Genomic DNA, 26,542 nt, shown 5'->3' with positions numbered 1-26,542 from the left:
GAAATGATTTCCTCCACTTTCTCTGTATGCTATTTTACAGTAATAAAAAACTCGGATTAATGGATGGTAAAATGGGTATTACACCCGTAGCGTTTTAAATAGAATATCTTGAAAATTAATTTTTAATTTTACAAGGATTAGTAAAAATTATTTGTTTTAAAGTTAAAAAAAAAATGTATTCGTTTGTTACAGACGATTTTTTTGTTTTTCAATTTTGTACATTTAGAATATTAAATAGATTTTACGAAAATAAACTTTTAATTTATTTTAGTTACTGAAATATGAAAATCTCACCTATAAAATATTTTATTTTATTTTTTTATTGATTATTTCGCTTCAACAACAAAGGTTATTAACGTTTAAATGTGTCAAGTTTACATTTTTCTTCTTTCTTTTTTTTTTTCTAGTTTGTTTTATTATCAATCTGTATTTTCTAATTACTATATAAGTTTTTATAAATCTACTTATTTAAAAAAATTAAAAACGTTGTTCGTAGCTTGAAGTTTTAAAATTCCGTAAACATAATCTGGTAAAGGTGTGTTGTCTTTCCTTTTGATTTTGTATCAGCGATATTCGCTGATGAAATATGTTTATAGTGAAATTAGTTCTATAAATAATGTAAGTCGGAGGATCTTCTTTAGCCATTAACAAAACCGTGAGTTAACTTTATATGAAAAATTCTTTATCCATTTAATACTGACTAGTCTTTCCTGTTATTATTATTTTTGTAAGCACTTATCTATTGTTCTTTTTTTATTCTGTTTTTCCCATTCTAAGAAGCAGATATTTTTAATTTTACTCTAGGAAATCACATAGTTAAAATTTATTTCACCAACTAAAAATAGATGAAAAGTGGTTTCTTTTTTAATTTGTATCTAGTAATGATGGTACATCGTTACATCTAATTTATTATCTAATTATTTTTAATAACTATACTGTTGACTAATAATTCCTTGTTCAAACAATTAACAAAAAATAACGTAAATGTTAAGATTATTGTGATTAATTTTGTTATTTTTTATTTTATATCAAATAACTTTAATTTTAGTTTTTTGATAATATATTAGTAATTTTATTGCTACGGCTACGGCTTATAAAGTGTTAGCATTAGTCTGTAATTTTATTAGGATCATTTTTAATCATTATTAACAACATACTAATCTAAAAGTATAGATATTATAATACACCATTTAATTTTTGAGAACTATTGAACATCCGTTATCCTCGTACACTATAATTTATAATGAAAAATAATTTAGAATAATATTTTCAAGAAAAATATGTTATATAAAAACAAGTTTTAATATTTAAAATGTATTATTATGATAGTTAAATTATTTATGATACATTAAATCAATATATTAATAAATAAATAAATAAATGTATATTAAATTATATTATTTGTTTTTTTTTTTTATTATTATTAAAAAGAGGAAAAAGCTTCAACATCTGAGGTTATTACACTTGAGTATATATTACATTGTGTGCGTTGTATTAATAGTTAAATTTAAAAAATACTAGTTTAACACTTAAACACTTATCAATCATGAATACATATTAGTGAAAGGTTGTTCATAAAATTAATTTTTGTAACAAAATTTAAGATTTTTATGGAGTAGTCTTCGTTTAGGACTTCGACTAAATTGCCTAGTGTTATAATTGTTCTGTAAACTTTTTTTACAAAATAAATATAGCCAAATTTCCATCAGTAGGTAATAATAGTTTATTTTTTGAAATATATTAAGAAATAGGTTCTTATTTTTCATTCTATTGCCACTCTACAGTTTTATTTAAGTAATAATAAATAGTCAGAAAGAAGCAGGAGTAACGGTAATAAACGTAAAGTGAAAATCAATATAGAAGGTTGCTGATGAACTACATTATTCTACTGAAAAAAATTCCTTAGATTTTCTTAATCACATAATTAAGAATAATTTTTTTTTTTTGGTTCTGGTTAAAGTATAATTCCTTTTTTTTTCTTTATAAATATAATGCAGAAATTATTCTTGAAAAAAATGTAACGACGTGCTTTGCTGTTTGTATAATTTTATGTATTCAGTAATAAATCATATATGTCCCACAACTTAAAAAGCTTTAATATTTAAAATTTTAAATATAATTTTGTGTTTTATTTTTATCGGTATATCTCGTTAAAAAAAAAAAAAAACCTTAATTTTATTACTGAATCAATTTTCATAAATATGATATGAAAGAATTTTTTATACATTTTAAAATCAATACTACTTAATATAGAGTTTTGATAATTAATTTATAAACGGAATTTTTTAATACAAAAAATTAAAATGATATTTTCGTCGTTATAACTTTTAATAATAATTAATTCTCATTAACAGTATACAGAATTACAATTTATATGTAGTAAATTTGAATTTTACATAACCTATATTTACAAAATATAATATGAGATGACTTTAAATTAAAAAAAAGTTTTAGCTAATCGAATTTTATATGTTTTATGTTTATAATTAATGATATGGTTTAAAAAGATTTTATTTTTTATTCACGCAAATAAGTAGGTAAATATATGCTCATAATATGGAACTTAATATATTAACATATATTCTCTTACAGAATTTTGTATTTCGTATAATAAATTTCCTATTTGCATATCATATTATGTTAAAATAATATTTCTTATGTATTATTATGAATTTATAAGAGTATTATAAATATGCAGTAAATGGAAAAGCTCTTATATTCAAAAAAGCATTTTGAAACTTGTTAATATTTTGTTTATTCTAATAATCCGCTATAAAATCCGCCATCAAGATAAAAAAAATATGAAAATAGACACATTTTTATTCACTACAATACAATTTTATATATTCATGAAAGTAGACAGGTACTTCAGTCAAAACAGCTAGTAGTATTATTTTTTATGACTTTTTAAATAGGTAATATTTAATAATAAATGATTAGTTATAATAATCATAATATGTATAATGTTCACATTCTATAATATTTTAGAGGTTCACTTTTGTTATATTTGTTTTATTGTAAATTCATTGATATTATTAGAATAATTTTTATTTAAAAAAAAAAAGTTATATATTTATTTTACACACTTTATTAGAATTATATTAACAGCTTGCAAAAAGCTATTAAAAACATTATTGTTAATGAATAAAAATATATTCCATATTTTACTGAGAATTTCCTATATAATATTATAATAATATTATTGTTTAATAAACAAATAAGAATTCAACATAAATAAAATCGAATTAAATAAAATAAAAATCAATACTCTACAAGATAAATCTCTTTTCTAACCTACATCATTTGAAAAATAAATACAATTATATAATTAAATTTTTTTCTTTTTTAATTAATAATTTTACAATCAGAACATTTTTTAATATTATTGAATAAAAAATTAATGACAATATTATAACTATGTGGATACAATTTTAATATAAGATATATAATTGAATATTGTTTAAATAAAAAGAAAAAATAGAATAATTTAAAAACATTTTCCATATCATTGTACACTTTTATCTGGATAGTCATGATATTTAATCAATGATGAATAAAAAATGATGCTTTATTTTCAATAAATTCGTTGATTTAATAATTTTATAGTTATACTATTGAATCGGTGTAAACGGAATTAAAAATAGTGAGAGAATAATTGATACGTATTAGCTGGTATGCGTGTATATGGCAATAAAACGAAAATTCCCTATGGATAAACATTACTCGGAGAAACCAAATCTAATAATGCAAAGATGGTTTATTAATGTTAAAAATACAGCTTTGTAAAAATATAAATATATTGCGCACACGAAAAATAAGAAATTCAAAGGTAAGAACACCAAAAAATGCAAAATAAAAATTATTTATGATGATTTATAAGTTATAAAATATATCAAAATGATTCTATCATGATTAAAATATTTTATGCCTTGCGTCTTGAATGATATGTATTCATACTTAATTTTAACCATAGTGGGTTTTCATACATTTCTTTGGAACACAAATATTTTTTATAAGTATCTACAATTCAATTATTGAATTAACTTTTTAATTGATCTAATGCGAATTGATCAAGAAATAATACAATAATAATGCCTATAAGTAAAAAAAAAGTTGTTGTATTACATTTTTTATTTAGCGTATTCCTACAAAATTAAAATTCAATAAAATTATTCTAATTAATAATAATTAAAACAAAAACTAAAATAAAAAATTTGTGTTGTAAGTATGCAATATACATAAACCTAAGCCTAATAACTTATTAAAAGTAATTGTGTATTTAAAAAAGGAGTTTTAACAACAATTTATTTTAACTCGCGTTTCTTTATTAACATAGTCAACATTATCTAAGTTTCGGAGTGTTAATGAAAAATTCAAAAATATATACAAACTCTTAAGGGAAAATAAAATAGACACAGTGACTGTGTATTGGACAATTATTTCTTAATGCGCGTCTTAGCTAAGTCTATGCCATTAATTGTTAATTTGAATTTTAAATTTTAAATAAATGGCATGCCGTTGCGTATAGTATAATTAAATTATTTAATGAATGGTAATGTACAGTATAGATTAAACTTTAATTAGAAAAACGAATAAGACTACTGATAATAGTAATAAAAATTTGAATGAAATATATTTTGTTGAATACAAAAATACAAGTAACTAACGAATTTTTGCAATATTATACATTTATTAGAAAATTATAAATTCTTAAGACTTTTCTACCTGTATTTAATTCAAAATGAATCGATTGACATTAACCAGCCAATAAAAAATATAAATTATACTTTAGATAGTCATTTTAAAATTAATATTTAGTTATAATAAAAATGCATGTCTTTTATAGTTGGATTATTATTATTATTTAAATAAAGAATATCCTATAAATATAGTCAATAATAATTGATATTTTTCTTTATACTAAAAATTTCTTAATAAATCAATTAAATGGTTAAAGGTGCATTTTTAATACTATTACAATTTGTGATAAATTTCTAATTTTTATAAGAAACTATTATAATGAGTTATGTATTAGTTTCAAGGCTAAAATTTTTCAAAAAAACTCTTGAAAACATAAGCACCTATTTTTTATTGAATTTCGAGTCTTCGACAACAGAATATAATACAAAATTTAAAAAATTAGTACTAATTTAAAGATTATACATTAAAAAATTAGCTATAATAAAGTTCATTCTATTACCATAACGGTATAAAGCAGTTTTTTTGGAAACAAATCATAGAAAGTAGAATAATGAGGGATAAAGTCTTTGGTAAATTAGTTTTTAAATCATATATTATACTTAAAATGACTGAACTGTAAGTACGTATAAGTATACATTTTCTAAGTTTTAAAAAAAACAAATAAAATAATTGCCATACAACACTATAATTTATTAAAAAATGTTAGGTTTTTTGTTCTATTTATAATAAAATAAGTAATAAGAGAAGTATTTGAACAAAGCTCTTTCACGTCTCTATCAAAAACCTATTATTTATTCGAAACCTATTTATTTCGTTTAAATAAAGTAATATAGAAACCAAAGACCAATTATTAATAACTAATAAGCTTTTAAAAGATTATAAACTTTCCAAAACTAATTATTAAGGTTTTCTTGAGTAGTATTTTGACAAAGCTCCATTACGTTTCTTTCCAGAACTTTATTCATTCAAAACCCTTTTCATTTTGTTATTTGAGTAAGATGATATAAAACCAAAAATCAAGTATAAATAGTTTATTATATTTTTATAAAAAGATTATAAAACTCCCAAAACAAATTGGAGAACAAAATGCATTTTTTTTTTTTAAATCGTGCTCGTTTAATGAATTATGAAATAGGTAGTCAAATACGTAATGTATATAATATATAATATATAATGGACTTTGTGGTCGTTTTTAATAATATAAAATTGTATCAAATTCAGAAAGGTTGTCATCCGACTCACATTATATTTCAACCACGCGAATTATAGGTTGAACACTTTTGTGATTACTTTTTCTTTTATTTTTGAACCGACCTTAACAGAACAATATTCGTTTATTATTTATTTCAGAAAAACTCGATAATTGACCTCTAAAAACTATGACCGCGTTCAATTTACAGTATATATATATATTACATATAATAGAGAGGCGTGTTACTCGACAAACAAAAAGCCACACAAAAATCTTTAAGTACCCGTCAAGAATCTATAACGATAATATTTATATAAATTTTATATTGACGATTGGTATTTTTAGTACTTGTTTGAGGATATGGGTATACAATAAATCATTTTGTTCAGATATTCGACTATTTGTTTATTTCATACACAATAAGAGAGCTTTTAATTTTCACTAAAATAAAGAAGTATGATTTGTAGTTTGTACCAAAATAAGCATCTATGTATTGAATTATTTCGTCTTTACTTTCATTGACGTCAATACGTGATGATTTCAAACGAATTCAAATTCATTTTTCGGAATTTTCGACTACCCGCTGCCTTATTTGAATATTATTGTAGAGTTTGACATCAAAATCAGTTGTGAACACGTTATTACATAGTATTCAGAGTATTCAGAATTTTAATACATACTCGACAATAGTAATGCATTTATAATATAATACATGTTTTTCGTATATTATTATTATCAGGTAGCTTTCAAGTCAATACTAACGTAGTATAGAGCAATATGAATAGGTTAGTGAAATAACTGCACATAATCTAAAATTAAATATTCTATTTTATTACTTATGTGCTTTTCATATTCTATTATTGAAGTATTGAAATATATAAACGTACTATAGAAAAATTGATCGATTTTAATTTTGGTGTAAATTACAATTCATGTTTATTTCTACCTGAAAATTGCACACCCATCATTATTTTTGTGAAAATTACCTCTATACGTATTTTCAAATACTTTAATGCAAATTATACCTTCTACTTATATTTTGAGTCATTTTTGATGCGAATTAATTTACATATAAAGTAATATTGCTGTTCCCTACGGTTCATCGATCTTCCTATTTTATATTAACATAACATATTGCGTAGTATAATAGTACATCAGTACCTTTCATTTATTTCTTGAGCTAGGATTTTAATGACCTAAAAAATACACAAAAACGCACTAAAAAAAATAAAAATAAATAATAATGCAAAAATGACTTTAAAACTCTAAAAAAATTAACTTAAAAAAAAAAACGAAAAAATGTACTTAGATGAACAAAAAAAAAAATTAATTTTTAAAATAATAATTATTTATTTATTTTTATTTTATAAAAATTACTAAAAATAGGTAAAAATTTGTCTTAAAATATATTCAAATTTGAGTTGACAATTAATTATATTACTTTTTCAATATCAATGGACTGGTGTAGGTAATTGGAATTATTTATACAACACATTAAAAAAAGCTTAAAATAAACAAAAATTAGTTTAAATACATAAAATTGACGTAATATTTTTAAAAATGGCCTTAAAATGCAAAAAATGCATATAACTAAAAAAGTCATCAAAATCCTATCTCTATTATTTATTACACAAATATTGTGATAGGATTTCAACGTCGGTCATTAGTCGCATTGCCATCACAACGGGTCATTGCGAGTGGAATCATCGACTTTTTACTGTGGGACGGTGGGACCCTTCCCGGACAACCCCAACAGTGTGATCAAATCTACGGCGTTTGCAGTCCATTTGATTACGTAGTAATAATAATGGTTGTCATATGGGTTCGGCCGTAATGCTAAATAATTGCACTTCAGATTCCTTTACCACATAGAATAATGTAGTGTATGTTTTGTGAGATTTGCAGAACTGAGGTTATAAATTAAAAGCTTAAACGGATACCAAATTGGGGTAGCGAATGACCCACCGACGAGTGACAACCAAACCCTGTAATGTAGTTAGGTAACTGCATAATCTACGACATCTTTAGATTTACATTTTGGCCAACGAAATCTTGTATGATTTATTCATTATTGTATTATTAATGTTTGTTTTACAATTAGCGAAAAAATCTCGAAAACTCGTGTTTCAAATAAAAAATTAGTCTGTTTAATTTCTTACACGAAAAACTTTTAAATAGATACGACGATAAAAATAATATTCCATTTTCATAAAGCCGTTTGCTTTAGCTATAGAGATTTTATTACTATAAAACGTGTAAAATATGAGAGAAAAAAAATAAATTACCTATACCTATTGTATTCTCTAGAACTATAACTGTTGATTAACCATGAACTATAACATAAGTTACTATTTTTTATTATCACATTTAAAGAAATATAAAAACATTTGAGTTGTTTTAACTGTTAACGTTTTATTTTTTTAAGTTATGTAAATAAAAATATTAAAACAATATATTGTGATAGACGGATTTTGTAAGATTTATTTTCGAAATGCAACTATTATAATTATTATTAATTACCAACTGTACTCGTTATATATCCATAAACTAATATTTATTTATTTTTTAATTCTATATAATATCTTTATTTTATGTAGAATTAAAAAAGCCAATCATAAATAATTACTTATTATACACACTTTACTTAGAGCTGTGAATAAAATGCATTATAAATGTATTTAGTATTTCAATTTTATATTACTGGTTTGCATAAAATATATCAAAAATTAACGAAGAACGAGTTTAACATTAATAAGTATCAATAAATATATCATTATGCATAGTTTACAATGAGTTTTAAAAAAAAAAAATCTATTTTCTTACAACAAAAAAGATTTATACACAGATAGGTACACTACTAAATACATACAAAATATTAATAAAAATTGTATTACCATATCACCTACAAATTAATATATATGTACTTTAAAAAAAATGTAAATTACTTATAAATATAAAAAATTCTATATTAAAATTTCAAAATGATACACATCTTATGATTCAATGATACAATTTTATTGGAAGTTTATACTGTAGGAACTTATTGTCTTAAAATAAAATATACGTATTTAATGTTGTTAAATTATGAACTCATTGCGCCTGAGTCAAATACAATTTATTTTGTTCAAATTTTTATTGCAAAACCAGTGCATACCAATAAAATTTAAACTAAATCTATTGTAATGTAGCATAATATAGCAAAGCTAGGCATTGACGAATTAAAAAAATAAAATTATATTAAAAAATTATTTGATTTTAATTTTTGACATAACTAGTTGCTTTTGGGTTTCCGATAACTTAATTACTAACCTGACTTAATTATTTTTTGAATCGACGTGAAATCAACTAACTAAATTTTCCATTGAGTTCATTTATTTTATTTCCAATTTTATTTTATTTATTTAAATTGCAATCAATCTTGTCTATGTCTATACATGCTAAAAATATTTTGGATTTTGTTTGGAGTGAATTGTTTTTTTGACGGAAAACTTTAATAAAGTACTATATAGAAATATCGATATAGTTTTGATTTGGCAAAAAATGAAGTATGCTAGTGTTAAAAATAAAACTTTTTTTAACTTAATAAAAAGTTCAAAATATAAAATCAACTTAAACTTCAAATTGTCTTCTTATTAATTTAACCGAGTTAAAGAAAATCGTTTGGTTGCCCAACTTTACCGCTCCATATAATAGTATTCTGTTCGTCCAATTCAAGGATAATCAATCACAGTTTTCTTAAGAGTTCGTTGTACCGCCCAAAAAATATGGGAAAAATAATAGGACATTTTGTCATTCCACCTCGCGCCTTATGGCTTTTGTATTCCTATTCATCCACAGGCGTTTTTCGTACGACTGACTAGTGATTCTTCGTGTTTCGATGATGATAATGATGATAACAATGACGTTATACACGAAGTGAATAAGTTGAATAGACGGTCATCGCCGGGGCCGCATTGTATGACCTGGCAGCGCGCAAAAATAATAGGTCGTACACCGAATAGGCATACAAAAACAAAACACTATTAATTGCCGTCTCGTGTGCGTGTGTGGATATGCTTACGTACAATAATAGGTATAATGTATAACTGTTGTGATATTTGTTGTTTTATTTTTATTTTTATTTTTCATCAGGAACGGCTGTTGTTGTCCGTGTTACCGGAACACGTAGCCGTCAAAATGCGCCAGGATTTGGGTGAGGCATTGGACAGTCAATTCAAAAAGATATATATGAGTAGACACGAAAATGTTAGGTAAGTACCACCTATATATAATATATTATGTGTTTTATTGGTTATATCAATAATGAAATAACGAAAGTCGAATTTCGTTAAAAGAAAATCACTATCAAAAGAACTGATGACCTTATGACTTTAGTCGGAAACTTCAATTACTAAAGTGTAAACCACCGTCTCTTATTACCTATATAGTATTTAATAAACGAAAATTTAAAATGACGAAAACACAAACGTACGTCTTGTATATAATACTTTTAATTGTAATGGTTTTATTTTAATTGGATGATAAAATATTGTAATATATACGATACGATGCGGCAAATTAAATACAAACACGCGTGCATATTGCTGAATCGTTCTCGGCCCAAAGTCCTAATAGATTATTGAATTTTTTTTTAATAATATTACATAATTATTTACATTTATCGACAGTACTGCTCTACTAGAACATTATTATAATAAAGCTTAAGGTGTAATGGGCAATGATAATATTTTAATTCGTTCGGTTTACAAAATATAATTAAATCAATTCTATACGTAGGTAGTTTTATATCAAAAAATGTACACCGTTATGTAGCGAACATGTATAATAATTTATTTTGTACATCGTCAGCAGTTTAATATGTACATAAATTGCATTCCATCAATAAATGTTATTGTTTATCATCGATAAAATAAAAATAACATACCCCACCTGACCCAAAATTTAAAAAATAATATAGGTATTAGGCCTACAAATTACAATTTGAACTGAGCTCAATCAACAATCATACATATCGAACATTCGTTTTACATTAAATAAGTTTCACTTAAATAAAATTTCATATTTGCAATATTTTCCGTACAAAGGTAATATATTTTCTTTGGTATATATTATGTCTTGTTATTCGGACATGACATTTTATTCAATATATATTCTGACATACGCGTACGATAGCAATATTATTTAAAAATATTATTTAGTTTATGATTTAGAATACTGAAATGAGTCATACAAAGAAAACAATTTAAAATTCAATACTGTTATAACTATCTATTTATTATAGTAATCACTTACTTCAAAATAAATTTAATTGCTGCATGTTTTTATTTCATCAATAATAAAATGCTATACCTAGGTACCTATTGCAATATTATAATAATATAATATTTTAATTCGTCTGATACAAATTGTGACATAACTTTAACTACTTAAGTGGCATAGGCGCAATTTCAATCTTTAACTCGAAGAGACTAAAAAAATTTGTGCCAAAAAGACTAGTATGAGGGTATTTTTCTCACACCCACTCCCATTCAGCATAACTTTTAAAATCTATCTAAATTTTATATCGTAGGTATTATTTTTTTTTTTGTAACATTATATGTTCATTATATACAAGCTTTTTCAGATAAAATATGTAAGGGTTGTCAGTCTACCATAATAAAACAAATTATATTATTAACTTGTTTTAACAATGAAAATAACTAAATTAATAAATTTATTTTTACTTTCCTTTAAAATACATTCTGTAAAAATATTATTGAAAATATTCTTTTTCTATTATCTATCTTTAAAGAAAGATATAAAAATGTCTTGATGCATTGAAATTTTAAACTATATCACAAATATAAATAGTTAACAGCTAGTAATCTCACAGTACGATAATATATAACTTTCAGAAGCAACTTAGCTGGTTTCAATTATTAATAGAAAAAAAATTTTATCTGTCTTAAAAATTTCATTGATTATATTTTTAATTAATCATTAGGCAATAAAAATTATTTTATTTGTTACAAATATGTATAAAAATGGTGCAATAATTGAGGGGACTAAGTACATTGACTTTTAATTATATTACATTTTGAGTTTGATAAAATTTAACTTACATAACTTTATATGTGATACATGGTTTATGTATATGCTTTTTAATAGGCATATTAGCATATTAGTTGATCGTATAAAACATTTATGTTTCGATTTAAGCATTATGTTTGCCGTTCCCCATAATTGTTATTAATAAAGTGATTTTATTTAAAAGCACTGTAAATATTTTCTTACCTCTGGTTGTAGTACTATTCAAATGAAAACAACTGTATTTTTAATTTAAGTATTACATTATAATAACATAACACAAACTATAACAACAAACAAATTAATTAAACGGTACGTGGGTTAATTTTATTGTTATTTTTTCCGTTTTATTGAGTGTTTTATAAAATGTAAACCCAACTTTTAATGAGAGCAAAGTAAAGGGAATTATTTCTGTTTTTACCTTTGCTTTTGTTTTTTATAGAAACCTAATATAGTAACCTTCGTTTAATGTTTTTCAAAAAACTAGTATTCATTTCAAATAAATAATAACTAAAAGTATATAGCTATTCGTGTATACCTTTAAGTTAGGTTATATATATAAGGTGTATACCTTTAGGTAATAACATTATATAACTCTTGTCCTAAATTATCCACTTGCGCGCACGATACAACATAATATAATATATAGTTTTAAAATATTCATATTTCATATTTTTTCTTAAAGTAAAAAAAAACTCGTGTTCGAGAACAAGCGTTCATATTGAATTTTTTTTTTTTTGTTTCACTGTGTTTTAGTTTTTTTTTACTTTATTGTAAAAAAGTATTTAATTTTTTGATCTTTCTACCTAGGTATCAATTTCATTAATTTTAAGTATATTATATATATATATATTTTTTTTAATAACTCTGATTTGATTTATGTTTTATCGCTTATATTTATTATGCATTATAGTATATTGTATGCTGACATCGTTGGATTCACGGCAATATCGTCTACATACTCGGCTTCGGACTTAGTAAAAATTCTCAACGAGTTGTTCGCCAGATTCGATCGACTGTCCGAGGTGAATTATTTTTATTCCGCGATAATTGATATTATGTACCTGTAGAGGTTGTAGCACATAAATTTATGTTATTTCCACGCGTGTATCGTACATATTATTTTACGGCCGTCACGACTTACCATTTTCAGAAATACCAACAGCTCAGGATCAAGATTTTAGGCGATTGTTACTATTGTATTAGCGGCGCTCCCAAGGAACGACCCGATCACGCTGTGCTCAGCGTGCACATGGGACTCTCTATGGTCAAAGCTATCAAGTAAGAATTACGATTTTGGCCTCAATTCCGATGGCGTATAGTTAGTATGTGGCGTATATTGAGATGTATAATTTTTTTTTTTTTTTGTTTCTCTACCGTATCAGGTACGTACAACAAACGACAAATTCGCCGGTGGACATGCGAGTGGGCATACACACGGGTGCCGTTTTAGCCGGTGTTCTGGGCCAGAGGCAGTGGCAGTTTGACGTTTACTCCAAGGATGTGGAATTGGCGAATAAAATGGAAAGCAGTGGAATGCCGGGGTATGTGTCCATGTTGTAAAGAAGATTTAGAAGAAAAATTGTTTTTAACAAAACACTGTTTATTTTTGTGTTATCAGACGTGTGCACATATCGGAGAAAACGTTGAGTTTCTTAAATGGAGAGTTCGAAGTCGAGCCCGGTTACGGCGAACGCCGTGAAGAAGCGCTTAAGATGGCGAGCATAAAAACATTCTTCATCATAAAAACGATCAAACCGGTAATAATTGTCGTTTACGTGGATTTTTCACGATGTCGAGTGATTTTTTTTTTTTTTTAAACTATTTTTTGTTTTTCTCGTTACAGTTCAAAATGGATGTGCAGAACGGTTCGTTGACCGATCAGAACAGTACTAGTAAAGAATCTGTGGTTAGTACCTATATTCTGTTTATTGATTGTATTCACGCTTACTTAATTGATATATTATGTTATATTCACCGACAATATTATGTGTGTGTACACAGTGCGCGACACCGATTGATGATGCCGATATAATAGCCCAGGCCAAAGAGGACTCCGATAACTTTAAGAAACGATTGAGAAAGGACTTGATGAACAGAGATGGTCACAGGTAATTGACTGCATAAGTGCACTGTGCACTAATTGCTTGTATAAGCGGTTGTAGCTCATAAACGCAAAATATGACCCAAACGCAACCCAAAAGCACAAAAAATAAATACCTACCTTTTTAACAAACCATAAGCGCAAATAAATTTTATAAAAATAAAGTGTATGTTATATTATAACTAGGGAACGGATTTAAATGCTCTAAAAAACAAGAAAAATGCCTTAAAAAAAGACGATTTAATGCCTTAAAAAAATGCTTTAACATCAAAAAATGCACTAAAAAAATGCCCTAAAAAACTTTAAAAATGTATTTATATTCAATAAAAACACAATTTTGAATTTAAAACTTATAAAAAAAACACATTATTATGAAAAATCTGCTAAAAAATATTTAAATACAATAAAACCTCAATTAATTAACTCAATTATCTTCTGTCCATCTTCTTTTTACCCCAAAAAATTAAAAAATTAATAGGCATACAATTTATATAGGTATATTCGTTATACTATAAAATAAATATTTAGATTTTTTTATTTTTTTTAGAATGAATGTTGAAAAAATGACTCAAAAACCATAAAAATGCATTAAAAATGTCGAAAAATGCTCTAAAAATGTAATAAAGTCTTAAAAATGCAACAAAATGCAAAATAATGCAAAATAAAAGTTACATTTTTTAATTCCTTGATGTATGAAATGAACTTTTTGCTTGAAAACCAATGTTTTCGGACATTCATAAAAAAATGCAATTTGCATTTAAATCCGTTCCCTAATTATAACTTATAACTTATAAGTTTGATATAAATTTACACTGCAGTATATATTGTATAGTTACCTTTTAAATGACTATCGACCTTCACTGTAATTCGTTACGATAAAATACGATACGATAATACTAAATTTCAACTGAACTCGATCACTGTTAATGTTTTTTTTTAATTATAAAAATACTATAAATTTAATTAAAATGAATAATTTAAAACAAAACTTATAGTTTAATGGGTACAATATTTATTTTCGCGCTTATATCCCACTACTAAGGTACAAAAGCGCAAAATTTATTTGATCTATCGAAAAAAATCAACAATTTGTGTTTTTAGGTTTGACCAGTATAAGCGAGTTATTTTGACTTTGTCGAGTTACATTGTTTAAAGGGCTGGAAATTACAACTATGACATATTATTAATATGTTGTAATTGAAATTTCAGTGTGGCCCGGCATAAGCGCCCAATGAAGAACGAATGAGGGGGGGAGACAGAGAATTGACCCTCATCCTAGAAAATTATACATCATAACTATATACAAATTTTAACTTGAAATCTAATAAATATAACCATGACAATAATATTACCTAATGACTCAGATAACATAAACATTTTCATCTTGTCCGCTCTTTTATACACTTTCGACACCGCGTCGTGTGATGTACAGTGGTGTTATCATAAATATAAATTGAAATCGACATACTTTAAATATTATTATTTGGACGAATGATTTTATAGTGTTTTCACGAACACGTTTTACCTAAATGTCGGGAACATAAAATCAGTTGAATATAATAGGTACCGTCACAAATTGATTGTACAGCTAATGTCCCATGTAATAAAAACAATAAGAGCTCTGTTTTAGAATATTCCAATTTCTCGGTTTATTAATTTTCATTCGTTGTTTCAAATCGTCGTTCTATTATCGTCCCAAATTTACGAAACCATGTTCTCGTGTCGGAGATTCTGTGAATACCGCGATTGAATGATTGATTTCACTTTAGTTAAGGTGTAGCCGGTATAGGTATAATAAGTTTTCTATTTATATTTGTATGTTAATGTATTATTTCCGTGAACAGAGTATTACAACAAATTCTCGGAAATATATATAAATTTAAATATATATTGGCGATACTAATTGATTGCAAAAATACCCTTCAATGAAGAATATCTAAATACTATTCAAACGTATTTTGATTCTATAATTGCGACGGCGCGGTGGTGCTTTTTTAGTAATTTTAATATTATACGTATATAGTTAACTTAATGATAATTTTATTGAAGAATATACATTATTTCAAAAGGTTTTTCAATAAGTTTTTTCTTTTACGTAATTTTAAGTCATTACAAAAAAACATTTTTTTTTTTTTTTTTATGATTTTTACATATTTTATATAAACATAAATTTTCAATTCTTTATGCAAAAAAGAATATTTTTAAGAATACTTAAACCATTGCTCACTGCCTTTCACTGTCGATTTTTTTACTTCCATAATGGATGTTTCATTAAAGCGTTCTCTTCAAGTAAACAGCCCTGTATTTTTCCTAAAGTCTTACCAACGATGAAACTATTTCGAATTAAAATCGCCATAACATTTCTATTCTGAAGATTTTAGACGTGCGCCCATTAAGTAACACTTTTTTTTTTTTTTAATTTCAACGCCTAATGCGACAACACCATTAGTTTTAGAGTGGAAAAAGATACGACCAAATATTTGATAATTCTACTGATTTATAACGTATTGAATTCAGTTCCCGTTAAACATTTTTTCTCTATCCGAAGTGATCGATTTAGTACTTTGAAACGTGCAAATAATTTCTGTATTTTAGCTATTACGGTTGTAACCGATCGCTATTCCTTTACGCATCGACTTGGCACTTCCAGTAGCGTTCTATACTGTTTTATCGTGATATACAGTGTCCCATTTATTAATTGATTAGGTTTAATCATTGTTCTTTCTTGATTGATTTTCTTTTCATCATTATTCTTGTAAGCACTCAAATTCCTTATCTCATTTTTCTAACAGGCGGAATTGCACTCTGTGAACGTTCTGTGGGCACAGAATACTTTTAATTACTTCCTTCTTTCTACCTGGTTAAATGCCACCTTTAATATCTGGAAGCCAAGGTGTCTAGTTGATCCCCTTCAACAGTAAGCTTACTAGGCTTTAATTTGAGTCGAGTAATTCACTTAACATCGGCTAGTTGGGGTTATACTACATAATAATAAGCTTACTTGGCTTAACGATATACTATACTAATGATAGTTATAATACGCTCGAGACTCGTTAGCCTTATCTGGAGGAAGCTGGCACCACTAGATTGGTTCAACCCACGTTGACGTGCCGAGTTCTATAATAACATTAACTAAATACCACAATTATTATACAATAAAAAATACACTTGTAATCAGAAATCACCAGTTATTAATACCGAATACTGATGACAATACAACACGACGAGGATCAAAATTCACGCCTAACAACTTTTACTTATTTAAATGACCACCAATCGAATCTTGGTCACCCTAAACTAGAAAATAAAAAATAAATTTATAAAATCGAGGTCTATAAACGATATTTATAAGAGAATGGTTCACTACAACAAGTTGACACGACGACGAACTATTCTTTGCTTTTGCAGTCTAGCGATTCTATACTGTGATTTCAATATTTTCCTCAAAAATGGTCACATATAAATATATAATACTACCGTTAGTGTATATAATCATAACAACGCAAAACAATAAAGAACGTTGACCTTTTATGTATAGAATTGTTACAAATAGTATTCTGCTTCGAAATATAAAATTAAAATGTATCCAATAATTAAAAAAAAATAACAATAAATTAAATAAAATGACCATGATATAAAATAGACTTAAAAAATTGTATTTTGTTATGACATATAATTAAATAAGAAAAAAAAACAAGTGTTTTACGTTAAATAAATCACGTATTAAGTTAGTACTAAAATTAATAAGCATTAAATAAAACAGTAATTTTGAAATTAAAATATAATCAATATTCAATACTAATAATAATTAATGTTTATAATTTGTTTGAAGGGATTTAAACAAACACACAAAATTTTTCACTTTGGCATTTAATGATGAAGCAAAAGAACGTGAATACAAATACCATAAAGAAGCCGCATCTGGTGTGTCTCTTATAGGTTGTCCCTTAGTACTTTTCCTGACGTCTTCCGCACAAATTATAATGTTACCCAGGTTTGTAATTAACAAAATTAACTGTAAAAAATGAATTTATTTTAAAATTATAAAAATCTAATAAGACTTTATATTATACATTATAGAGATATTTTAAGCTACATGTCCAGTTGTCTCGCATTAATATTGCTATTGATTATTGTAGTAGTATCAGTCGCCGACGTTTTTCCAAGAGTAAGTTAACTAAACATTGAAGTTTTTAAATTTAATTCAATGTAATTTTCAAACATTATGATTTCAAATAATATTATTACTTAAAGAAAATACGTGTTCAACCGCTGTATAGCCAATACCATTAATATTAATTATTAGAAGTAAAATTTTAAACTATTCATATATGAATGATTTTATTTATTTATATATTATTTATATATATATATCTAATGAAATTAAGTAATAATTATAATTATTGACATGAGATACTCATGGAAGATTTGATAATTATACTTATTCTTATGTTTTTTTTATTAATATTTATTGATTTTTTGGAATTTTTAAGTAAACTTAAAAACTATATTTTCAAACGTTTAAATATTTTTATACCATTTAAAGAATGATATTTAAGTTTTAAACTTATTTTTATAAATGAAGATTGTCTTTTTTCTTGTTAGTTTTAAAAAGATGCTATAAATAATGAAAATGCTCATACGTTGATTTGTTTGTAGACGATATTGGACCAACTGAGTCAACCATTTGATGCCTTTAAATTATTAATGTAGTTTTTCTGTCAATTCAGTAGCATCTAATTGTATAATAGGATAATAGTTAACTATGCTTAGTTAATCACCATATATGACAACATCTAAATTTAGTTATATTTGCTATTCAAAATAAATTTACGAAAAAAAAATTACACATTTTATTTATCCGCAGTATTTCAATGTTCAAACTACACGATTGAACTACTTTTCATATTTCGAAAGAGCTGCGCGTAGTGTGTAGAACAATCTCAAAAGCCATTATAATCAAATTTCACGCTTAAAATGTAATTATTTTTAGATTCTGCCATCAAAAATTGTATGGTTCAGTGAGACCATAAATGACTCTTTATGGATTCGACGTATACTTGGCATCACTGCCGCGTCATTGCTAGCGTCTACCAATCTTGTGGGACTAGTAAGTTAAACGATCATACTTGTTTGATCGAAAGTCATAATCTTTCAATTATTTTTTAAGGTATCATGTTGGTCTGACAAACAAATACTAACCAACTGCACGCATGGCCAAAACGATCCATCGACTTACTGTATGTATCCATCGTACTTCACTTACTTCATGGTATTGGCGCTAATAGCTACGTCCATGTTGACTCAATTATCTCATTTCACCAAAGCAACTATACTGTTCGTCATTACTCTGATGCATTGCATTGTCAACATAGTTACAGTAGGCACAGCTATTGACTGCGAAGATGCAATCATTTACAAACCTTTCAAGTATGTATGCCGATATAATATTATAATAACGTTTAAATTAATTTTAATAAAGTGTTGGGCAACAATATCTATAACTCGATACGATATCCATATCGATATTGTTTCATATCGTTTCGGCATATCGAAATTAATAGTTTATTTATTAAAAAATATTTGTTATTCCAGATAAGTTATTTAATAAATTGTATTGTACTGTGTAATAAATAATAACATCTGTCGGCCAATATAGCGTTTAATGTTTTATCAATCCAATATTCATATTTATTTATGTTAATTATTAATTTTAATAACTATTAACTAAAAACTAATAACTAATAATTAGTTAGAACTAAATAGGTAATATTTAAAATGTGTATGTTTAATATTTTTGATACGATATCGATACACATATTATATCGCTGCCCATCACTATTTTAATATATAAGTGTACTCTATGCAATCCATTTTTTCAAAGATTTTTCGTATTCAATACAGACATATTATATTTAGCATTATATTTACCATTTACTTGGAGGGGCCATAAATGTGTATATTAAAAATGAATTATTATTTACTTAACAAATTATGATATACTTCATTGAAATAAACTGTGTTCGACTATAAAAACTGAATTACCAAAGCTGGCAAAATTTGTCTACGAACTTTTCACTATTTATTTTGCTCAATGTCGTTTAGTATACCAACCTAATAAAATCTAGTGAAATAGTCAACGACTATAAAATATAATGTTTTGATATAAGAAAATCCATTATGTTTATTGCAACTCAATAAAAATGTCTAGATTGCAGGCATTTGTTAATTATCTTTTGTCTGGATTTATTCATGATTTTATTTAATTGATTTTATTAGCGTCAAGCGATTTTGGAGTCTTTTTAATTTCTAATGTCGTACAAATCCATATTTTATTTTTAAGCTTTTAAACTGTAGCCTCGCCAATGGGTCTGCAATATTGGATTTTCCTGGTTTATTTATAATCACATAATCACAGGTCTGTTGTCTAAGCGCACTTGGTTTAATCAACAAAAATTGTTTTCTTTTTTACTAAAAATAAATTCCACCGATTTGTTGTCAGTTACTAATTTGAAACTCTTAATGAATATAAGTGTCACTTTTCTATCGCCCACGCTATTACCATTCTTGATCTTTGTAATTCATACTAAATAAAAATTTCTCTTAGACTCATTAAACTAGAATTGCGATTTACTTCTATTTCATCGTGTGGACCATACTACTTAATCTATAAATGCTTTACTAGATTTTAAAGTTTTTTTTAGTTTCTCAAAAGCCACATTTTACTCATTTTTCTTGATAAACGTTATATGCTTTCAAGTTGATTTTCTTAAAGATTCTTTTTCGTTTGCTAAATGAAGAAAAAACCTATCCACATATAGGTATAAGTGAACTAAAAAGAAAACTGGCCGTTTCTTCTTTGCAATTTGATACATTAAATGAGCATTCGTTTTTCAACTGCGAGTACATAATGTACCTATATTTTTCGTGTTTGTTTTTATTTTTAATTTTGTCTTACAGTAATGGTCCTCCATAATGTTGTATAGAACTCGTTATACTTAGCTGAATAGTTCGGGAAATTTTTTAAATGATTTGTTGCTTCATATTGAAAACATGCATTTTTATATTTTTATCATCCCTTTCTCAAATACATTTAATTTTAGTTAAACTTTTTTTTTAATTTCACTTATTACCTTGTAAACATTATCTTCTGATTTTTCTTTACGATAATTAGTTTTCTGAAATTCACTTGACTGTAACGTAAAAGCTACAATCTTAATGATTTCACAAATATAAAGTTAAATTCAACTTACTTTTTTTTAATAATTGATTTCTCGAATCTACTGATGAATACTGTTCCAAAATCTGATTGCATTTCTCGGCATTTGAAGCATTCATTATTAATCGATGAACAAACTACACATCGACACAGTCAACTGGAAATTAAATTATAATACAATCATTGTTATTACAGTAGATTCTGTTATTGTCTATTCAGAATCACTATTTGTATAATATACCATTAAACATCCAGTGTTTTGGTCTAAAACTAAAGTAATTAATCATTATTATTGAACATAATAATTAACATACTAGTTAACATGATGATACAAACAAACGGTAATGGATATTTTTCATATCAAAAGTGATGACAGACAAAAAAAAAAACCCACACAGAATTGTAAAATCGATATATTCATTGCTCCGCTCCGAATATAAATTACAAAAGATACTATATATAATACAGATAGTAAAAATATTTGCGTAAAATTAAAGTGTACCGTAATAGAAAAAAAATTTTTAAAATATTTCTCGGTGAAATATATGATAAAGAAAATTATGCTTTATATAATATTATGACTTAACAATACAAATTAAAAAATAAGATTCTTCAGTTGGTATTAGCTCATAAGTTTTCTAATAACTACTATTCGCTATTATCATAATTTTAATTTGTAACAGTAGATGAATATAAAATTTATAAAACTGGTTGGCAAAAAATAATATTATTATGATAATACGTACGGTATAATATAAATTTAAAACAAATTTATAATTATTATGCCACTGCCTTCGCTTGAACTTTAAAGTTGATAGTACTTAGTTTATTATTATCCCCTTTAAAAAGTGAAATTTCTGGCTCGGGCTAACCTAACCTCAAGGCACCTTATAAAACGTATAGGTAAACAATTATAATATTTTTAATAAGTATAAACATAATTGTTTTCAGAGTTTTGCCATCGAAGTATGCATTGTCGTTTCTACTCATAGCCGTTACAATGGCACTAGTGTTTTTGGCTAGAAATGTAAGCTTCTACTTTATAAAATTAAAAACAACATAATACCTGTTTGCTATACGAAATATTTATTATTTATTCAGATGGATAAGTCATCAAGAGTTCTTTATCTATGGCGGACAGAAGTTGAAGAACAGAGGGAAAGAGCTTCAGACATACGGAGAAGAAACGAAGCATTAGTATACAATATTTTACCTCCACACGTAGCCAAACATTTCTTAGGTAGTTATAAACGTCAGCACGAAGAACTATACAGTCAAAGTTATGCCGAAGTTGGAGTTTTGTTTGCATCAATGCCAAACTTTTCAGGTAAGTTTCAAGTTAAATGTTTACTACCTATGTAAACCATTTACTTACTATTAAATAACTTTACGAGGTCTGTTCAAAAAGTACCAAGATTTTATTTTTAATAATTACAAAAATGAAGTTCTACATATTATTTAAAGATATATTCTTCAAAATACTCGACTCCAGACGATATTTAGTGATCCCAGCGGTCTTAACTATATGTAATATTTAACTAAATAAAATAGTAACTTTGGGTTTGGGTTTTGTTTAAAATATTCATTAATACACGAGGAATACATCTTTTTATAATTTAAAACGTTATCTTGAGTATAGATTAACCGTAATAACATTTTCCCCAGTAGGTACTTTTTCTTTTTCAACAGACCTCGTATAATCATAATATGTTAACAAACAAATTTATTTGTTTTAGATTTCTATTCGGAAGAGACGGTTAACAACCAAGGCCTGGAGTGTTTAAGATTTCTTAACGAAGTTATATCTGATTTTGATGCGGTAAGTAAACGTTAAACACGACAAAGTACACCAAATTACTATTAAAACTAGTATATATATTGTTTAACTACATAAACTAATTCATAACTTACCAATGTTTTGTTTACAGCTTCTGGAACAACCACGCTACCAGGATATTATTAAGATTAAGACAATCGGTTCAACTTACATGGCTGCTAGTGGATTAAACCCATCGCGTGTCGTAAAGGTAATACCTATTGATTTATTTTTACAATTATTATTATTCAATTTGATTTTTTTTATTTAATATTCTTGTCGGTTTATAAATCTGATGTTTTAGCCTGAAGATCCCATTGAAGTTAGATGGGCACACCTTGCATTGCTGGTAGACTTTGCTTTTGATCTCAAGAAAGCACTCCAGGGGATAAATGAACAAAGCTTTAACCACTTTGTATTGAAAATGGGTATGTCGCGATTATTTTATTTGGCACATATTTTGGATGTGATTTATTTCTTTTAATAATTTCTTTTTGAAATCCTAACACAATAATACAAATAAAAAATATAGTATATATTTTATAATGTGAAATCACAAATCATCACTGTAGGTACTAACAAAATGCGAAAAATGTTTTGGTGAAAAATACATCGTTAATTTATACTATAAATAAAATTCATACTCACAGATTATATTCTACTTACAATTAAAATAAATACTTAGGTGTAGGTACAATATATTTCAATTTTCATTCTTCTTGGCTTCTTGTCAAAATAGACTACTTGATTACCTATGCTGAATTTCTTTTCATATTTTAATTTTGCAATTTTAAATTACAACTATATTATTATCACCAAAAGATATCTAACAAACTAGTTTATACTCAGATCAATTTCAATCTATGTAATATGTTAAATATACATTTTTACTGCATTTTAATGTCTACTTTAAATGATAACGATTTAAACGTGAAATTATAGTTAGATCCAATTGAACAATTTGTATCTTTTATCTAAACATTTATTTTTATATTTTATGTATGAAAAAACTGAAATGAAATTCTGTATTTTTTTAGGAATCAATCATGGACCGATAACCGCAGGTGTTATTGGTGCGAGAAAACCTCATTACGATATTTGGGGAAATTCTGTGAACGTAGCGTCTAGAATGGAGAGCACTGGAAAGGCTGGATGCATACAAGTATGACAAGTCTTTCTCAAAATAAATTTTAATTCATCATTTTTAATCTTTTACAGCTATAACGATATAATATTATATTAAATTTAATAATGAACATGTTTGTGAAATTTATATATCTATGTCAAGTTTGTATAATATATTTTTATTTTAGATTCTGAGCATCTATAGGTATATGCAATTTTCAATTTCTTTTTTCAATTTTTTGTAGATAAAAATATTTTGATCGCTCAAAACAATTTAAAATTAAATACTAAGTTTCTATATAGATTTTATTTTAAAAATTTAAAAATAATATTAAAAATAGTCATAGTTTTTTCACGTTTTTGAAGTTCTAATTTTGGAAAATTTAAAATCACGAATATTTACATTTTTTTGTTGTTTTTGAATAGCTTTAACATTTAATACAAAATTCCTCATAAATAGTTTATACTGGACCCAAAAATCTTACAAATATATAAACTTGATTTTTTTAAGGACATTTTAAGTTCAAATTTAAACGAAATTTTATATTTAAACAAAGAACAACGATATATTTTCATCATAATTTCTTATTAGGCAATCTGTTACAATAAAAAAACAATAAGCTTAATTGATAATAATATTATTACACGCAGGAAACACGGAGCAAAGAAATTTCTTAGTAAAAGTGCCTACTTAGTCAAAAGAACAACGATTTTAGTTATTTTTTTCAACGGAATTTGAAAATTCTTCCGTACACTTTGTATACACAATGACATTTTTATAACACATAGATCGATTTTATGCTATTGTCTATTCATAGTTTAAATCGTATTACTTCAAACAGTAAAAAAACTTACTGTAATAATATCAAATATTTTAACATTTATATATTTACATGATAATGGACTAACAAAATGTTTACTCGAAATCATTTTTAGTATGCAATGATTTACCATAAATTCAAATTTAACACATCCATTACTATTTAATGACGAAGTATATTCGTCGTCAATTCCTACTATTCAGGGACACAGGATAACGGTTACTTACTTTTCCCCTTTTTTCCTGTTGAAGTTAATTATTATAATAATATATTCTACCCGTACGTGACACGTTTGATGGGTGATATCAATTATCATACAAACAAATAAACGCAACGCTATTAATTTAACCAAACGATATTGACGATTTTCATTATATACCACATTAAGTTATAGCCAAATTGGCAATAATAATAATAATAATAATTTTATACTAAATGACGTTTGTTATAGGTGACGGAAGAAACGTGTAATATCCTGCAACACTTCGGGTTCAAGTTCGAACAACGTGGTTTAGTGGCCGTCAAGGGCAAGGGGCAACTGATGACCTATTACTTGGTTGGCAAAGGGCTGCAGCCTAGTCAAGCACCGCCGCCGGTCATGGAGACACTGCCGGAAGTAGAGGAAGAAGACACCGACGAGTGCATGGTGGTCCGACAGGCACTGTTGCCTCGGACTGATCACAACGGGTCGACCACCACTTCCGGTTGATGAACAACGATAACGAGTTTAATTATTATTTTATATTTATTATATTATGACGACTACGAGGTCAACATGACATCGATCAATGTACAACAATACATATGTTATAAATAATATTATTTAAATTACCCATTTCCGTCGCAAAGGCCATACGAGACGTCACGTGTAAACGTAGGCTATACTTTCATCTACACGCCATGTGCCGAAAAATAATAACTACAAAATAATAGCTGTACAATATTATGTCATATTACTATTTACTACCTGCGATAACCTTACTACGATTTAAGTGTAATTTATTGTTATGTTTGTCATGTGTTTACGGTTGAAGACTTATCTGATCTATTCGCTTAATTTTTTTTTTATAATTTTATTATTTTTTAAATACCTATTCTGTTTCTTTGTATTTACTTAGTTTTCTTTCTACTTTTTTTTTCTTTTTTGTATCGATAATACCACCGTTAATGTTAAACACACCAAGACGATCGTTTTATAAAACCCTCTGACTTGATTTTATTTGTTCATATTGAACACGGAAACATATAATTAATGTAAAAACAACAGAAATGTTATGATTTTGTTCAAACTTTGTTTTATTTTTGTTTTTGTTTATTAAGATAATATTATAAGTAATGCGTGTATTATTACTATTACTATTGTTATTATTATTATTATTATCATGATTATAATTGCTATTATTATCATCATCATTATCACCACCATTGTATTTAGAATAATTCTGGGTTAAATTTTTTTTATTCAATAATTATTATTAATTACTATATTTACTACAAA

General features: G+C 25.9%; 1 protein-coding gene across 2 annotated transcripts in view; it reads left to right on the top strand.

Moving 5' to 3' along the window:
* Positions 1-26,321, top strand: part of LOC112595165 (adenylate cyclase type 3) — a 104,664-nt gene extending 78,343 nt beyond the window's left edge. Inside the window, exons 3-20 of one of the 2 annotated variants that reach the window (XM_025340274.1) lie at positions 10,025-10,143; positions 12,873-12,984; positions 13,113-13,240; positions 13,345-13,503; positions 13,581-13,719; positions 13,806-13,868; positions 13,964-14,070; positions 17,896-18,057; positions 18,144-18,231; positions 19,057-19,173; positions 19,234-19,493; positions 22,234-22,309; positions 22,384-22,609; positions 23,019-23,101; positions 23,211-23,309; positions 23,403-23,526; positions 24,136-24,260; positions 25,496-26,321. In XM_025340274.1, coding sequence (XP_025196059.1) covers positions 10,025-10,143; positions 12,873-12,984; positions 13,113-13,240; positions 13,345-13,503; positions 13,581-13,719; positions 13,806-13,868; positions 13,964-14,070; positions 17,896-18,057; positions 18,144-18,231; positions 19,057-19,173; positions 19,234-19,493; positions 22,234-22,309; positions 22,384-22,609; positions 23,019-23,101; positions 23,211-23,309; positions 23,403-23,526; positions 24,136-24,260; positions 25,496-25,753 — 2,445 coding nt within the window. In that variant the 3' untranslated portion in view covers positions 25,754-26,321. The remainder of the gene's footprint in view (positions 1-10,024; positions 10,144-12,872; positions 12,985-13,112; positions 13,241-13,344; positions 13,504-13,580; positions 13,720-13,805; positions 13,869-13,963; positions 14,071-17,895; positions 18,058-18,143; positions 18,232-19,056; positions 19,174-19,233; positions 19,494-22,233; positions 22,310-22,383; positions 22,610-23,018; positions 23,102-23,210; positions 23,310-23,402; positions 23,527-24,135; positions 24,261-25,495) is intronic. The other variant, XM_025340273.1, reaches the window with a different exon arrangement.
* The last annotated feature ends 221 nt before the right edge of the window (positions 26,322-26,542 follow it).

Source organism: Melanaphis sacchari, unplaced genomic scaffold (assembly GCF_002803265.2).
Source record: "Melanaphis sacchari strain LSU unplaced genomic scaffold, SCAv2.0 Contig25_pilon_pilon, whole genome shotgun sequence".
Taxonomy (NCBI): Eukaryota; Metazoa; Arthropoda; class Insecta; order Hemiptera; family Aphididae; genus Melanaphis; species Melanaphis sacchari.
This window is presented reverse-complemented; position numbering and strand designations above follow the sequence as displayed.